This window comes from Andrena cerasifolii, chromosome 6 (genome assembly GCF_050908995.1).
Source record: "Andrena cerasifolii isolate SP2316 chromosome 6, iyAndCera1_principal, whole genome shotgun sequence".
NCBI classification, from domain to species: domain Eukaryota; kingdom Metazoa; phylum Arthropoda; class Insecta; order Hymenoptera; family Andrenidae; genus Andrena; species Andrena cerasifolii.
In genome coordinates, this window is record NC_135123.1 from 1,855,154 (window position 1) to 1,873,610 (window position 18,457).

Genomic DNA, 18,457 nt, shown 5'->3' on the forward strand with positions numbered 1-18,457 from the left:
CTCTAACAGTTCCCATTAGATTATATAAAATTTTATTAAATGCATTATTAGTAAACACAAAATACTAACAATGCGTTAACAATGAGTGTCTCATCTAACAATAAGCTATGTATAAATAAATTCAAATAAATCAGAGATTTCCCGCCCTTGTTTTACTTCAAACCACATGTTACCGGCGGTGCTGGAAAATGTCTCACTAAACCTCGGAGAGATACCTATCTACAAGGCACTATTATTTATCTGTGTACCATCGGAAGGTAAGTGAGTGTGAGATTTGTGTCATATGTTGATGAAATAAAGATGCGATATTATATTTTTTAACGAAGTAAACGGTAGAATATGGTAATGCGCAAAAGTTGTAATAACTTCCCGATACTGTGTAAAACGGCAGCAGTTAAGTGAATACATACATCTCAGTAACGTTTCTGCGATATATTCGCAAGAAGTACATAGTTTATCCATCTCTTTGAAGTGTACTACAACATGTCGATTACAAATTAACTATTACTAAACTTTCTTACAAAATATTTTTGCATTATTACTATATTATTATTATCTGCATAATCAGTGACATATAAAGTATCGTAGGTAAGTTATTTCGCACATGATGGTTATATTTACTTCTTCCCTTGAAAAGAACATTTTCTGACACACGCTCAATGAAAGCGATTATATACATTCTCTTCTTATTTTCAGGAGATACTTCACTTTTTCGTTACGGTAAAGCGATTTATAAAACAAACAAAAATGCTTCCTAACATACATGATAAAGATTATAGAGTTTTGGATTTGGTACGGCAACGTGAGATACGGGTATGTTAGAGCGTAGCATGCAATTTATATTATTTAAAGTGTCCGCATTACATATTTCTAAACATTACTAAATTTTACTATTATTCTTCATAAATGCTGTTTCTATGTATGTGTATACAGGGTGTTTATAAAAATGTCGGAAATTTTTAAAAACTTAGCTCTGTTCACTAAAATAATAAAAACAGATTGTACATGCATATAGCCCACACTACTTAGTTTCGCCGTTATAAGCAATTTTATATTCCATAAAACACAGGCCTGGAATGGCTATTAAAGGGCAACCGGCTGACAAGCGTGTTTGTCAGTTGGCCCAATATATTATATCCTTCTTGCCTTTAAAAAAAGATGAAGTGATAATCAATGTATTGATCCATGGAAACACAGCTAGGCTTTAGCAAATGCCACTTTAACAGGTGTTTGGTACCGATGTTGTTTTTTGTGAAATATAAAAGTGCTTGGAACTAAGCATCAAGGCCGTACTCGCATATCAACTTTTTTTTATTACTTTGGTAAGTAGAACCAATTGTGGAAGAATGTCCCACCGTTTCGTGAACACCCGGTATAAATTATGTTGCATTAACATCACCGTGTAACGGAGCTCGGTTAATATATTTAGATATTACCTTTAAAATGTTTTATTTAGGATTCTGTAGCACATGCTGTGTCTCAAAGATTACATGTTACGGAAAATTTGATATCAAGATTAGGACTGGAGAAGGAATTAGTGGGTCACACAGGATGCGTTAATTGTTTAGAGTGGAATGAAAGTGGACAGTGAGTACTATGGATATTATTCCGAAAGGGACCGGTGACCGATGGAGATGAGGTTTGGGGGGAGGGGGTGTGGATCCTAAATCTAAAATTGTAGCTTCGGGTATTTATTAGTTTCCAAAATATTCATAAAAACTTATGGATATTATTCCAAAAGGGACCGGTGGCGGATCAAGACGAGGTTTAGGGGGAGGGGGTGTGGATCCTAAATCTAAAATTGTAGCTTCGGGCATTTATTAGTTTCCGAAATTTTAATAAAAAATTATGGATATTATTTCGAAAGGGACCGGCGGCGGATCGAGATGAGGTTTGCGGGGAGGGGCGAGGGAGGGGGTGTGGATCCTAAATCTAAAATTGGAGCTTCGGGTATTTATTAGTTTCCGAAATTTTAATAAAAATTATGGATATTATTCCGAAAGGGACCGGCGGCCGATGGAGATGAGGTTTGGGGGGAGGGGGTGTGGACCCTAAATCTCAACTTGTAGCGTCGGGTATTTATTAGTTTCCGAAATTTTAATAAAAATTATGGATATTATTCCGAAAGGGACCGGTGGCGGATCGAGTTGAAGTTTGGGGGGAAGGGGCGGGGAGGGAGTGTGGATCCTAAATTTGAAATTGTAGCTTCGGGTATTTATTAGTTTCCAAAATATTAATAAAAACTTATGGATATTATTCCGAAAGGGACCGGTGGCCGATCGAGATGACGTTTGGGGGGAGGGGGTGTGGACCCTAAATCTCAACTTGTAGCTTCGGGTATTTATTAGTTTCCGAAATATTAATAAAAAATTATTGATAATTTTTTTTTTTTAATTTTTTTGGACATTGGTGCAGGCCCCCGTACCCGGGGACCCGCCCGTTCTACTATTTTTAATTTTTGAAATTTTGTAACCGCAGTCTCATTTTTAGTATCGCCAAACTCACATCGGTTCGGTACCATGCTTTACGCGCCCGCGAGCGGGCGCACGCCCTCCGCATTAATCTAGCCCCAACCAATATTAATACCCGGGACGAGTTGGAAAGTGGAATGCGTTGTTTCGGTATAAGTCAACAGAGAATTATTGTTAAGAGGGCTGACCGTGGTAAAGTGATTAAAAAAAATCAGTAAGGTATACCCTTTTATGCGCAATTACTCCTGTATCTTTTGAACGCATTAATTGCCGAAGATAAACTTTTATATTTGGGGTCTTTCCACACCCCCTCGTAATACCCACCAAGTTTCATCTCGATTAGCCACCGGTCTCTTTAGGAAGTACAGCCGTTTAATAAATGTATGTGAATTGTACATTGTATAATTTCAGAATTCTTGCTTCGGCATCTGACGATAGGAACATCATTTTGTGGGATCCATTTCGATATGAAAAAAAATTAGTACTTCGTACAGGCCATTATGGAAATATATTCTCTGTTAAGGTATTCTTATATGTTTATTTTTAGTTTAATAAGAAATATCTGCTGTTAGATAGTATTAATAGAAGGATTTAATTCTCTTATTTTACGTGTGATTCTAGTTTATGCCAAAGTCCAATGATAGTGTATTGGTATCAGGTGCAGCGGATAGCAAAGTACGAGTTTGCGACCTTACACTTCTTGAACCCATACTTGTATGTAATTGTCATATAGGCCGTGTCAAACGTATTGCCACTGCATCTACTATACCTTTCCTCTTTTGGAGTGCTGCAGAAGATGGTCTTATTTTGCAATATGATGTTCGCACTCCACATACCTGTAAAAGCAACAAATCAAGTAGTGTATTAATAAATCTTCTTAATCATATGGGTCTATACGCAGAAGCCAAATCTATTTCTGTGAATCCGAAAAGACCTGAACTGATAGCCATTGGAGCCAATGATGCCTATATACGAATGTATGATCGTAGAATGATTAAACTTTCTCAGGTAATTAGTAAAGTAATAAAATTGTCGATACAATTTTATTGTAACGCACCTATAATATTTCTTTTAATGGATTAAAATTTTCTAATTAATAGGTGCCTATTATCTCTTCTCAACGCAGTGACTGGGAGAGAGCTGGTGAAGGCGATCCAGATGAGAATGTACCATTGGGTTGCGCACAGTACTTTATCGCGGGTTCGTTCGTACGATCAGAGATAGCGTACGCGGCTCCTTTACCCTTATCTTCCTCTTTTTTTACATTTACATGACCGCTTTAACAGAGACTGTTAATGTTTGATATTAAGCAGGCCATCTGCACTCTCGACGGCGTAACAGTAATAGGAAACTCAACACAACGTATTTAACCTTCAGTGCTGATGGAAATGAGCTCCTTGTTAACATGGGTGGCGAACAAATATATTTATTTGACATCAACAATCCAAAAAACTCGAAAACTTGCTTTGGTTATTCTATGAACACTTATTTAGGTAACTATCAAGATTATTGTAAATATTCGTTTTATTTCCCGTTGTAAGTATAACCCGTAGTTTTAAACTTTAAAAGTTTATCACATATCTCCCGAGGAATAGATAGTATACAAAAGTGAAGCCGAAATTTAAATGAATGACGAAATCAATTTTAAATAAAAGACAAAGTGATTCTTTTTTTTAGTTCGCGTATTATTTTATCACACTTTGGACACATTATCATTTACTTTTGCAACTGTACATAAAAGAGAATTTATTCGAATTATATAAAAATACATTTGCATAGGAGACCTTGGAAGATGCTGTACGGAGAAGAATGATGAGAATAATACAGATTTAACTAAAATAAACAATGAAGTCCTGTCACCGTATATCGAAGAGTTAAAATGTCAGGTAGGAAAATTTTTTGTTCTAAAAAATATTCGGATTACCAATTCTTATGCGTATAAGAGTTTAAATACTAAAGTGTGTTGACAACAAACTTTGTTAAGCATTGAGTTAATCCCTGCTTTATTTAAATCAAATTATAATTACAATTCTTTTTGCAATAAATATCAATAAATAAGAGTACATTATTTTGATATTTTCAGGCTAATAAAAGTTTCGAGCAACATAAGTATACTTTAGCAATTACTTTATATAACAAAGCAATCAGTTACTGTCCCAATGCAGCTGTGCTTTACGCTAATAGAGCTGCAGCATATATGAAACGAACTTGGTATGAACCTACAAATATTTTATTTACCGTTCTTAACATTAAACAAATATGAGTAATAAAGAAACTAAACAAGTCTAAAGAAGAAGAAAATCCCTTTTCTATAAAGGATTTAATTTCTAGGGATGGTGATACATATGCTGCTCTTAAAGACTGTCAAGCAACATTGCTCCTTGAGCCCGGACATGTGAAAGCACATTTCAGGTATCAGTGATCTGTTCTAATTAGAAGAGACGATTCCAGCGCACTGGTTCGGTCTATTAAATAATTAAATAAAAGTTATTTTGCAATTTTGAGAATTTTTACCAAATTCCAACGTTTCGGTCAATGATTATGACCATTCTCAAGGAAAGTTAGATAAAAGGAAAAAATACTGCGGCAGCAGTATTGTTGTGAGTCTTTGGAGTTTCGTCCTTTAAATTTATTTCATAATCTTTAACGGTTACCGCTCTGGCATCGTTAGGCCGCACTCTGGTTTACCATCTAGATCAGGGCTGAGCAACTTGTTCGCCGCCGCGGGCCGCCCAGTCCCCACTACCAGTGAGCCGGTTCCCCCATCAGCAGATTAACCGCCACTCCGTGTCCCTTCCTTTTACTCCTACGAGTGCGGTCATATTTAGGTACGGCGTACACTGTAGGAGATAAAAGAGTATGGTGGGGGTCGTTCTTCTGCGGCCCGGGAGAGTAGGCAAGTCGGGGAACGGGCCGCGGGTTGCACAGCCCTGATCTAGATGTTCTTGCCTTTTGTCTACTGTTTACCTCAGTCACCGGTTAATAGTGATGGGCGTGATACCGCTCAAGCAGTATCGATACCTAACGGTGAAGTATCATGGCATCTCCAGTACCGTAGGTATCAGAAGGTATCGATACATAAATGATACCTACTCAAAAGGTCCGATCTTTTGTAGGTATCAACATCTTGGCTGGACTTGGTATCGATACTATTCGAACCCGAAACAAGCATCCATAGGTATCGAAACAGGAATGAGTACTTGGAAAGAATCGTTTCCCAAATGATACCTACAAAAGTCTCGGTCGTTTAAACTCGACTGCCTTCGGGTCGGACGAGATGCCGCACGGCATCCAGATGGCGAGGACAACGATGCCTCTCCGAGTGTTGCGACTTTCGAACCCTGAAATGGTTGGAATACCCATTAAGAAGTGAGAAATCTTTCAGTTCCGCATTTCTCATCAGACCTCTGCGAAAACGACGCCAATCGATTCCTTTTGTTTCGCCGATGAAACTAACACCAAGAACGAGGTAATTCGGAGCATAATGAAGGAACTTAAATGAAAAATTGATTTATATAATTTCACACTAAGTTCGTTAAATATAGTTCGATTTACATGAAATTTCGTACAATATTGGAAAAACATAAGAAATCCATCTTGCATATCGATACGATAAAGAACAAAGAATGCAGTTTTTCTTAAACAGATATGAATTCTCGATCGACCGCAGCGAATCGAGGGTGATATACTCATTTCAGCACATTAAGAAATTCTTTATTCTTCATCGTATCGATATGGAAGTGATACCGGTGGATTCCTTATGTTGTTCCAATGAAAATTATACCAAACATCATGTAAATCGGAATATTTTTAACGAAGTCAAGTGGAGATTATAGTAATCAATTTTTCAAGTAATTTTCTTCATTATGGTCCGAATTACGTCGTTCTTGGTGTTATTTTCATCAGAGAAACATAAGGTATCGATTGGCGTCGTTTTCGCAGAGATCTGATGAGAAATGCGGATCTGAAAGATTTCACACTTCTTAATGGTAGGTATACTAACCACTACGAGGGGCCTTGTTTTCGGCACGTGGTGCCGGGCACCACTTTCTTTGACTAGCGTCGCGAGAGGATCACCCAGTACGTCTATTTCGCTTTCTCTCGTTATATTCATTCTCTTTCCTTGACCAACTATTCAGGGGGTCCCTTATTGCGAGACTTTGTATGCTCAACGTCGGACCCAAACGCAGTCGAGTTTAAAGGACCGAGACTTTTGTAGATGTCATTTGGGAATCGATTCCATTCGATACCTAAAGTGCTCATTACGGTTTCGATACCTATGCATGCTTGATTCCGGTTCGAATAGTATCGATACTTTACTGTTCCCGTTGTACCAATTCCACTCAGTACTCATTTTAGCTCCTACTGGTATCAAATGTCGACACCAAGTACTTACAATTTCGATACTTATCGAACCTTCCAAACGAGTACTTTGGGTATCGAACTACTTGAAACTCATGAGAAAGACTGGTATTACGCCCATCGCTACCGGTTAACCGACTCGTGCGTCGCACGTTCCCAGCAATGAACGTGATATTTGTTTAAAAGAAAATTTTTTGTATAAAAGCATCTGCAGTATTTTTTTCATTTTATCTAACTTTCCTTGAGTCCATAATCATTGACCGAAACGTTGAAATTTGGTAAAAATTCTCAAAATTGCAAAATAGCTTTTATTTAATTATTTAATAGACCAAACCAGTGCGCCGAAATCATCTCTTCTAATTACAACAATTTTTACGGTCGAAATTCAAATTATATTATCAACAATGATCTGTGAATGTTATAATGAATCAGCTCCAGTTATAGTTTCGTTAGCATCGGTCTGCTCGCACAAGTATAAATTATGTAAATAGCATATATAGCATCTCTTTAACTTATGCTTGACTCTGCCCTCGCTCAAATCGATCGGCGACAGGTGTGAATAGAATACCCCGGCACTGAATGAGATGAAGCAACAGCATGGAACCCACGTTCAGCGATTAACACGTTAAATGGTATAGGATTTGGGGAAATAGCGTTTCAAGTTGGTCAAGCTTTTCTAGGCGACCAATTCTGCCGAAAAGAGTATTATTCACCCTTGTCTCGCGCTTTGAATACATACCAATACTAATGAAAAATTCAATTTTTATATTTTTGCATTAGATTTTCGTGAGGACTTTGCTATTAATAGCTGGGCAAGGTTTATCCAATGAATATACATCCCATGCATCCCTATTTATTGTTAACACTGTTACGAAGATTTATGAGAAATATAAAACTTCAGGCTTTCATTAGTGGATTAGTCAGCCTCTATACAATCCTTACCGCTCTTGGTTGTGTGCGAGCAGATTGCGCGTGGTTGAAGGGTCGCTTGCATTGAATAAGGAAGAAAAAAGTGAAATGGGAGTGGAAAACGAAGCTATAACCGAGGAACACTATGACCCGGTGCAGATGAGTGGGATGCTGCTGCGTTCATTCGCGGTGAAGCAATACGTACGTTCGTCAAAACGAACGCAAACATACCGCCTAGTAGCCGCAAAACTTTGCGTCCCGTGTGAACTGCTTTGTATAAAGAGTGACCCAAAAATAGCCTCTTTTTGGACCCACGATTTTGGAACTGAATTTTGTGCGAAACGAGACCTTATGATGAGACATCAATCACACGAAATTTTCAAGTTGAGGTGACAATTACTTTCTGGGATATGGGAGGTCAAAGAAGTGAAAATTCGTTAACGCTACAGCCCATACGCTTCGATGTACGGACTTTTATGTCAGTCCGATAATTTAAACAATTATTTCCAGGGGTATTGCTAACTGCTAATAACGAATTTGAACTTAGTTTTTCAAAATTCACGAAAAAAAAATGAAAATCAAGAAATATTAATGACTGTGTAGTGGGTGCTTTTTTTAATATCGTCCACCATATTGAATCGGCCATTGTGAGTTTTGCTGACTGCTAACAATGAATTTGAACTTAGATTTTCAAAATTCACAATGGCCGATTCAACATGGTGGGCAATATATTTAAAAAAAGCACCCACTACACAGACACTTATATTTCTTGATTTTGATTTTTCTTTTGTTAATTTTGAAAATCTAAGTTCAAATTTGTTAACGAATTTTCACTTCTTTGACCTCCCATATCTCAAAAACTAATTGTCCCCTCAACTCGAAAATTTGTTGTGATTGATGTCTCATCATAAGGTATGATTTGGCACAAAATTCAGTTGCAAAATCGTGGGGCCAAAAAGAGGCTAAAAAAGGCTTCATTTTTGGGTCACTCTTTGTGTTCTACTAAAATGCGCACGGCAAACTGCCGCAAACCGCTCGTCTGCACCGGGCCTAAGTGTAGCAGTCCACGGGTAGGGCCTCTTACGTCCCTCCTGTTTATGTGCATCAATTATTTACCACTCACGCGCATGGGAACTGAGTGGTGGGGGAGGAGGGGCTTAAAGGTCCGAAGCTTAGGATAGATACATTACTGATGTATGTTATATTACATGTGTATTTATAGGTTGGCACGTTGTCTTTTTGATTTACATCGATCAGCCGAAGCTAACGAAGTGATTAAAAACTTCCAACAAAAATTTCCTAATTATACATCTAATTCTGCGTGTAAAGCATTAAACATGGACATACAGGAAGCTATAGATAGTGGTATGTCTTCTAACATTTTATTAAAGACTTAAATTTACATTTTTTTTTATGTAAACTTGAAGCTACTTTGAGGAACATCGCGGAAATTATTTTTCGTACACATTTCTGAATATCGCGTTTCTTTAATATTATTGTATAATTCAGGTAGAGAAAGTGATGTGAGTCAATCAATGTTACAAATATCGGACTACGAAAAGGAGTGGCGACGCAACACAATTGACTACAAAATGAGATACTGTGGACACTGTAACACTACAACTGATATAAAAGAAGCTAACTTTTTTGGAAAGTAAATATACATATATTTGGAGAATGCTTTATAAATCATTTTGAATATTTATATATTTATAATACATTGATAATTATCAACATTTTTCTTTAAGCAATGGTCAATATATTGTGGCAGGATCAGATGATGGCTCCTTTTTCATTTGGGATCGTAATACCGCAAATATTATACGCGTACTGAGGGGAGACGAATATATTGTAAATTGTCTTCAACCTCATCCATCCACATGCTTATTAGCTACTAGTGGAATTGATCCAGTAATTAGATTGTGGAGTCCTTTACCTGAGGTATGCATTATGACTATTTGGCGAACAGCATTACTATTATTTGTTGAATAACATTCTTTGCTCGGCAAGACTAAGATTTATCCGGCACATTTATATTTACTTTGTAATCCTTTAATAATTTATTAAAAGTGATGGAGTACTAAAGTATGAAATTGTGCAGTATATTTATGTTCGAAATTTGTGGCGATTGTTGTAATTAAGGGGTTATACCTAGTCAGGCGGCCGAAAACAGGCGAATATTTGTGAATTTTTTTGCAGAAGCGGAAGCGTATATTTTTACAAAACTTTTTGCGCTTTTAAAGCAACATTTAAAGAACATTTGGTAATTTTTTCGTACAAAAATATTTACGTTTATAATTATGTAACAACCGACATCCAAGCATTTTTAAAAATTTGGTTTTGCGGTAAGCACTTCCATTCGGAACCAGATTATCTAAAATGAAGAAACAAAAAAGATTTCGTTAGTATATTAATGTATCCTCCAATTGACGGAGGGAATACTCCGAAATATTAATTTAAAACAAAATCGCGGCTATTTAAGGTGAAATCCTGATTTTTCAGGTTGAAATCCTGATTTTTCAGGATTTCAACTTTAAATAGCCGCCATTTTGTTTTAAATTAATATTTCAGAAAATTCTCTCCGTCAACCCTGAGGATACATTAATATACTAACGAAATCTTTTTTGTTTTTTGATTTTAAATAATCTGGTTCCGAATGGCAATGCTCACCGCAAAACCATTTTTTAAAAATGCTTCTTTGATGTCGGTTGTTACTTTAATATAAACGTAAATATTTTTCTACGAAAAAATTACCAAATGTTCTTTAAATGTTGCTCTTAAAAGCACAAAAAGTTTTATAAAAATATACGGTTCCGCTTCTTCAAAAAAAATTCACAAATATTCGCCTCTCTTCGGCCGCCTGACTAGGTATAATCCCTTAATTGGCTATAATACATTCCACGCATATTTTTTTCCTATGATCAATATAGATCCATATTATTGTATGTTTCCTCTAAACGTATTAAACTGTTAGGATTATATAGAAAATATTGTAATTAATTTTACGATATAATTTTTCTGCAACATAGGATGGCAGTGTAAATGACAGAGAAATTCAAAATTTGGAAGACGCTGCACATGCAAATCAACTGCGTATGAAGACAAATCCATTCGAGGTAATGCTCATAGATATGGGTTACCCATTTTCTGTTCAGGTTGATCAAATTAATGACGATAGCGATGAAAACTATGATCACTCAATTATGCAACCATTAAATTGTAGACCAAGTTAAATTTTGGTAACCGTTCGGAGAATGGCATAAAATTGCAGTTATGTAACTGAAGACTTATTCAGTGTTGTATTGTAGAATATTGATGTTTTAATTCCAATTATCTATTTTTTTATCAATTCCATGTAGTTGTTGACTTTCCTATAAATAAAATACTAAAGAGTACTTGAAAAAAATAATAATGTGTTGAATAGAAATGGAAAACAGTTCCATTTAAACCAATTTATTTTCTTTTTAAAGAAACAATGGTTCTGTTGAAATAACTTGCAAAATCTAATTAATAATATCTTATACAATGTTTATGTATAATATTGCTTCTAGTATGTATCGCCTAGACCTATACCCTTTTTACATATGTATGTGTCCACTATCAATATATTTTTTGGATACGATTACCTTATTTTTCTATCGGTAATATTTTTGTTTAGTTCCAGTTGAATACGGTGTTATTTTCGTTGAAAATATTAATATATATGTATGTAATTATATAAGTTATAAAGATTAATTATATAAATAATAAATTATATATATTATGAATTAATCGTTTTTACAAGGCTACACATAACAAATAATATGTACATAATACTTGAAGTTTATAAATACTTTAAAAATTAACTTGGAGGCACGAGGTCCCATATGCTCTGCAACGAACTAGTTTCCCTGGGATTTTCTGCAGCAAGACCTAAATAATTTGAAAAACTAGGGTTTCTTTGATTTGATCCTTCAGAAAAATAATAACCAAATACATTTGAAATTTCAACTTGATTATCTTGTAGTTCAGAATATTGTTCTACATTTAGCTCTTGCAACGAGGCCTGTAACAATAGATGGATTATTATTTGAAAATGTAATTTATTTATTTATTCAATAAACCATTTTTCAAAGTTACATCGCTTTAGCGTTACCTCGTGTTCAACTGTATAATCTACGCCAAAAATGGGTGATTTTTCATACATTTCAGACAACATTAATATTTCTTTGTGAAGAGCGTAAAGTTTTTGAAGAGGAGTAACTCGAAATCCTAGTACGTAGCTACCACTTGATTCTGTACTTGCAATGACTAAAGATGGACCAAATTTGGAATTTTTGATAGTAATCTATTCGACAAACACAAATCTTTTATTAAATTCTTCATTATGCATTGTTGATATGTTTTAACACATCTACTTACATTTGCTATTATGAGATAGGGCATTGATACGTTGAAATGATAATTCATATCAGCAAACCATACTAAACGTATATTGGTTGCAATGAAAGTTCCAATATTTCCCTACCAAAATAGATACTAATATTCAACCATTCAGTACACTACCAATTACTATATATAATAAGTAAACTGAACCTGCTCTAACGATAAATTCCAAATATCCGGGGAAGTTGAGTGAACTCTTTCTTGTGGTAGCAGAATTAACTGCTTGTCGTTAATTATTCCAGATCTTAATTTAATTTCTCGATAGATCTTGGATGAAATGTAAGCCCTGCAATAATTTTGTATATTTTTTAAATGAAAACATTACCGTTCAGTTAGTGGTATGGTATCTTCTACCCAGTGGCGGATTTAACAGGGCGGCCGATGAGCAGTTGCCACCTGGGCCCCTGTTCGGAAGGTCCCACCAGGGCCCCATCCTTAAAAAAAATTATGATTTTATCCGAACTATATCCTTTATTACACTGAGCCCGTTTTCAGTAAACTACCGTTTTAGTTTCCCGAAAAATGGGCCCAACCCAGAAGGCCCACCCCTTAGCGCCCTGTCTTCAAAAATAAATTATGATTTTATCCAAGCAATTTTTTTACTATACTTTTCTGTACATTCACCCCGTTTTAGTAAACTATCTCATCATTTTCCCGAAAAATGGGCCCCTCAACGTTTGCCACCTGGGCCTTTTTTCTTAAATCCGCCACTGCTTGTACCTATCGTAAATCAGCAAATTAGAAATGTCTCATGAGTATATTAGTGCCCGGTTAAATTTAAATGGGGCACTAATATGCGAGCGGGATAACTTTTTGATTCCAAGTATTGGCCTCGTAAAGTGAACAAACGTATCGAGAGTAAGCGAGATAAACGTAAGTACTGCGTATAGCGACTGCGGCTGTAACCTGGTGCAGATATACAGTAATGCCCGGGTAACTGATGCAGATATGCGATATACAGATTTTACCCGGTTAGCTGGCGCAGATTTTACCCGCTTAAAGGTGCAATTTCATGCTGACGCTCGACGCTCGTTTTGAGCGTCAAAACTAGTCACGTGATCGGTCCACGTGACTTTCAGCATCAAGCGGAAAAGCTAAACCGAGTTCAGCTTTTCCGCTAGACGCTCGTTCATTGGTTGAGCGTCGGTCACGTGATTGTTTTGCCGCTCAAAACGAGCGTCGACGCTGAAAGTCTCGTGGACCGATCTCGTGACTGGTTTTGACGCTCAAAACGAGCGTCGAGCGTCAGCATGATATCGCACGTTTGGAGCTCGTCGAGAATCCGCGTTATCTATATCTATAACATCTTAAACTGATAAGATCATTAGTATGCTAATGACACTACTAAGAAGCCACCGAAATAAAAAAAATCGGTTTTATATTTTTCCCTTTATAATTATAAAATTGCTTTAATCGAATTCTTGAGCTGTGTGCGATGAGAGTTATACCAAACACGATGATATTTAAATAATTTTGATTTATATAGACATGCAATTTGAAATTTTATCTCACTTGCTTTCAATGTGTCTCACTCTCGTCCCGCAAGCACCCAGAGGCGAGCGACTCGGAGAGAAAAAAAAGACCTGGCAATCCCTGGAACACCTACCAACCTCGATAAGTACTTGATGTATGTTTTAAAAATGTATTTAATCCATTGTGTAGTTTATAAAAATTAAGGAAAGTTTTGCCCTTCCATTTTTTTCAAACATCTATTACAGTCTTCCTCGGATTATTGAAATGCTTTTTTCCCTGGATTATTGGGAAAGACCTACCCACCCGACAATTTTGCTTCCTCGCTGCGAGCGAGGGCCTGCAGTCCCGGGTAAGCCGCCTGTTAACTGCCAAGGGCAATAAAACCATTGGGCCAGGTAAAATACCCAGTACAGAAAAATAAAGTGTTCATGTTTTTGATAAATGTTCATGAAATTATTACCAATGGATTTTTTAAGGTTTCTCGATGGAAATGAGTTCAAACGCAAAGCAATTCGGTCCATTTTTAGTGAACGTCACTACGTTCACTAAATGTTGTAATGTACACTCTGGAAAGTGACTTCTTCCTGTTACATACTATGTAATACTGCAGAAAAGAATTTAAATGGAGAATATCAACAACTTCACCAAATTGTAAAGTGTCTGCTGAAGATTGCTTAAATGCAGTCTTCAGGAGAAATTGCCTGGATGTTTAGTTCCTATTTAGTATTACGAGGATTGGCAAGTTACTTCGATAATTGCAGGAGAAATGTTGTGAGTTAACCACCAGAAGCGTGCATTTCCCTTAAACCGGGGAACTGGGATTCTAATCGTGTTTTCATAATAAAAAATAGACCGAATTGCTTCGTGTTTAGACTCATTTTCGTCGACATAAACTCACCAATCCATCAGTAATACTCTCAGCAAGGTGTAATTGGCAATATGAAAAGTTTCGTGTTCAATACTGAATGACTCAATTCGCCGTCGACCGAGGTTCTCCCGCTGATGCGCTATTTCAGTCACTCTCGGTTTACGTCGATCAGTCTCCTTGTCCGACGGTTCGGGCGAGGGCCCTGACAAGGGTCAGTTTATTAGGTGCTGTCTACTTCCCCTGCCCCGGTTTATCGAGAATTTCTCGGTCCCAAATCTTTCTTGATAATCTGGGGAAGACTGTACATAGAAGAAAAACGCCATAATGAGAATAAAATAGAAAGAAAGAATTCATAGAACATTTCTATACATTTACGCAAACATTTTTATACATGTTTACATACGGTATTAGATATAAGTCATACACAACATGCACAACCCTCTTCTTGATTGATATTATGTAGAAAATGAAAAAGAAATTCAGTTAAACTGTGGACGAAATAAGACTCCAAAAGTATATATACAGGGTTGCCAGATCTTCGGCATTCAGCCGGAGTCTCAGGTTTTGAACCGATGTCTCCGGTCTCAGGCAGGCACAATAAAAATCTCCGGCAGAATAGAGAATATTAGCGAATTCGGCAGGTACGCACTGGCACTGCACTGGTGTAGCATGCCATACAAAAATAAAAAACTATTAAAATCTGTAACAAATTCTAATAAATATTCATAATACCTTTATTATTATTATTACTCCTTTATAAGAAGTCATTGGGCGAATTCCACTTACACCCAAATCGCCCGAGAGTTTCGTTAGGGTAGATTTCTTTATACGCGACTGAACGCATCGTCAAGAATTTCAAAGTCGATTTTCTCGAAAATGAAGCGCGCAATATCAAAAAATTGTATACCTTTTTCACGACTTATTTACTTGTTATAAGTCGAAAAGAAAGTATAACTTTTTTTCATATCGCGCTTCATTTTCGAGAAAATCGACTTTGAAATTCTTGACGTTGCCTTCAGGGAAATCTAGCTTAATGAAAAGCACGGGCGATTTGGGCATAAGTGGAATTTGCCCATTATAATGAATTTTTTATGCCTGTTTTCTTATTGGTCCTTTTTTCCCTCCCCCCCACCCCACCCCTGCCCGCCGCAATCCACAACGAAATTGAAATCTCTGGCAAAAGATCAGGCCTGATCTGGCAACCCTGTATGTATACTGTATAGTATAAAGCTTTAGCAATAATTCTTTGAGAAAGCATTTCTGAATATAATTTTGGTAATATTGTTTCTTAGCAACATCTTGTATAAAAATAGGTAACGTAGACTAAACATGAAATATACCTGTATATACCAATGACAGATGTATAATGTCTTGTACTTTTTGGATCCAGATTTGTAAATATAAATTCATATCTGCAACTTCGAAAAGAAGTTAAGACATGCAGAGCCTGCATATGTTTTCCTTGCAACTATAAAGAGTTATTTTTAATTTATTATTCATATAAATGAAAAGTAATATTAATCTCATTAAAATATACTGACACTGTGTATAATTTTGGAATTCACTGTTATAACAGTATGATAACCAATACCTATAAAAAAGTATAAATACATATACATAAGATTCCACAAGTATTGATAAAGAATTTTGAATATGTATTTCATAAGGTATTTTTATTTGTCTACAAATGATATGCATAGTAATTATAGGAAAATATAACTATATAGAGAATGATTTTATTTCAAGTATTATAAGTTAAAAATATTGGCATTTTGAATTTAGTTTACAGTTAGAATTTTGTATTTTGACTTTGAAACTAATTGTATTTATTCAAACACAAAGGAAAGCAGTATTTCTTTGAAAAGCAAAATTAAATTGTGTAGTGTGTATTTGGAATACAGATTCATACTTAGATTAATTCGAGGAAGAAGTAGAGAATGCCATATTATTCTGAGATTTGTTACTATTAGTCTTCCATTTTCACCTGCATTTCCTTTGGTATCTTCTATTAAATCAAGTTTATCAACAGCAAATTCTCCCAATCGTAGTTGCATATGACTACAACGTATTTAAAATATTAAGTAAAAATTATGTTTGTTCCAACATTTTACATAAAATAATATCTATCTAAACATATTCATACTAATTTGGCACATAATAATGTTCTCTATATGCTTTAACTCTACCTAAAACATTACTTTTACTTTTATGTAAAACTTTAATATACTATACACTATACCAACTTTATATCAGTATATATTATATCGAGAATTGAGTAAAATTGAAAGATGTAACATATATAAATATTGTATGTATGTTTAAAAAACATATAAGGTATTACGTGTAAGATACGTCGAACCGAACTTCCCTATCTTGCCACATTTCTAATAAAAATATATTAAAACGACAGAGTATTTAGAATACACATATAAAAATCAATACCGTTGTCATATCTACGAAAGTATAACACCAGTGTAAGGATTCTCAGGCATAAAACAAGTTCATATGATATATTTTAGAAATTATTTATTATTCAAAATGAAATATAGAGCACTTCTAGGTTAAAGGCTCGCGCAGTTCAGATTGATAGCGAAACTTTAACAGGGGTATGGAAGTGAACCAAGGGAACTAAAGAGAACTGTCAACGTTTAGGCCGCGGTCATACGAGCGTTTACCCATACTCGCCCAGGGATCGGCGGGCTTAAGCTACGCTGATGAAGGGGGAAACACCTACAGGAGCGGTGGTAATCAGCAGTGGTGGGAAAGACATTTTTTATTTTATACACGACACGTGTCTTAAATGTCGTAAATGTGTCATAATGTCGTAGGTATATCTGGAATGAAAATAACTAGGAAGATTAGACCTCTGCTGGCGCTGGCGGTTACTACGTCGTGATCCCGTGGTGGGGTCCATAGCATATATAGATAGAGCGTAAGCTGAGGGGGTGTAAGATTCGCCGTAAGGGGAGCGATATAGGCAAATCGGGTAACGCAGTGGTTATGGATGCCGAATGCTTCCGAAGCTATCCCGACGTGCCTGTATCTGACCTCTGCCTTTTCCCCTCCAAGCCTACCGTTCCCCTCGCCGATAGTCCGAGGTTCTGCTCCGTCTATATATGTCTATGGTGGGGCCAGGATGTCCCAAACCTATAAAACATTTTTCGTATAGGTTATGAAGAAGTGCCAAATTATTAATAATTATAATTCTGATTAAAAAAAATTAAATTAAGTTACAGTGACGGAAAATGGATATTGAAAGGTTAGTAAAAGAAATGCATATAGAATAATAAATATAATTTGTTCATATTATATTTATTGAATGCCAATATTGGGATTGGCTAAGCTGCGATACGCTACCTGGTGGCGAAAATCAGAACCTGAAGGAGTAGGTCGCCAACAGGTAGCGTATCGCAGCTTTGCCAATCCCAATAGTTTTCGACGTAATCGCCGTATTTTACAGTACTCTGCAGTATTCGCACGCAACCAACAAACGTGTCAGAAAGAACTATATTTTTCCAACACTTTCATTGTTGAAACCTTGAAATAATGAATATTTCTATTTACTACATTTGCGATAAATGACACATATAAAATGTGCTTAAAAACAACATATATTATACATACATTTGCGACATGTCGTTAATGCATTTGCGACGCGGTGTAAAATACCGACCCACCACTGGTGCTGGCACTATAGTGTTGGCTAGAACCGTGATTTGTGAATCACGAGTGATCAGGTCACGCACGTTCCCAATCACGGTGATTTTTCACAGTGATCCATGATTTTCGTGATCGCTTCTGATGCAGGCAGAACAGTGATTCGCGATTTTCGTGATCGCTTCTGATTGGTGGAGAGCATAACTGCTCTTTGCACGCGCCACATAACCCCAATTTCTACTTTCGAAACATTCGCAAGTCCTCACTGTTCTTATAGAATCTCAGTTGTATA

General features: G+C 36.2%; 3 protein-coding genes across 7 annotated transcripts in view; 1 reads left to right on the forward strand and 2 right to left on the reverse strand.

Annotated features, from left to right (window-relative positions):
• Positions 1-18,457, reverse strand: part of Nop5 (nop5 ribonucleoprotein) — a 199,136-nt gene that overhangs the window by 7,363 nt on the left and 173,316 nt on the right. The window lies entirely within an intron of this gene.
• Adp (WD and tetratricopeptide repeats 1) lies at positions 248-11,134 on the forward strand. Of its 3 annotated transcripts, none has more exons than XM_076814069.1 (14): positions 248-592; positions 697-813; positions 1,457-1,587; positions 2,883-2,994; positions 3,093-3,479; positions 3,572-3,671; positions 3,782-3,964; positions 4,251-4,357; positions 4,555-4,682; positions 4,803-4,883; positions 8,965-9,107; positions 9,252-9,396; positions 9,491-9,683; positions 10,772-11,134. In XM_076814069.1, the coding sequence occupies exons 2-14, from the start codon at positions 748-750 to the stop codon at positions 10,973-10,975; spliced, it is 1,980 nt and encodes a 659-aa protein (XP_076670184.1). In that variant the 5' UTR covers positions 248-592; positions 697-747; the 3' UTR covers positions 10,976-11,134. The 3 variants fall into 3 exon arrangements, with proteins under 3 accessions (XP_076670184.1, XP_076670183.1, XP_076670185.1); XM_076814068.1 differs by having other exon boundaries at positions 248-588; XM_076814070.1 differs by having other exon boundaries at positions 248-588; positions 3,785-3,964.
• On the reverse strand, positions 11,195-17,147 carry Bbs5 (Bardet-Biedl syndrome 5 protein). Of its 3 annotated transcripts, none has more exons than XM_076814118.1 (9): positions 16,850-17,147; positions 16,418-16,566; positions 16,050-16,099; positions 15,849-15,976; positions 13,680-13,769; positions 12,318-12,453; positions 12,144-12,245; positions 11,878-12,069; positions 11,195-11,787 (listed from the first exon to the last, which is right to left on the reverse strand). In XM_076814118.1, the coding sequence occupies exons 1-9, from the start codon at positions 16,888-16,890 to the stop codon at positions 11,584-11,586; spliced, it is 1,092 nt and encodes a 363-aa protein (XP_076670233.1). In that variant the 5' UTR covers positions 16,891-17,147; the 3' UTR covers positions 11,195-11,583. The 3 variants fall into 3 exon arrangements, with proteins under 3 accessions (XP_076670233.1, XP_076670234.1, XP_076670235.1); XM_076814119.1 differs by having other exon boundaries at positions 16,951-17,146; XM_076814120.1 differs by lacking the exon at positions 13,680-13,769 and having other exon boundaries at positions 16,850-17,143.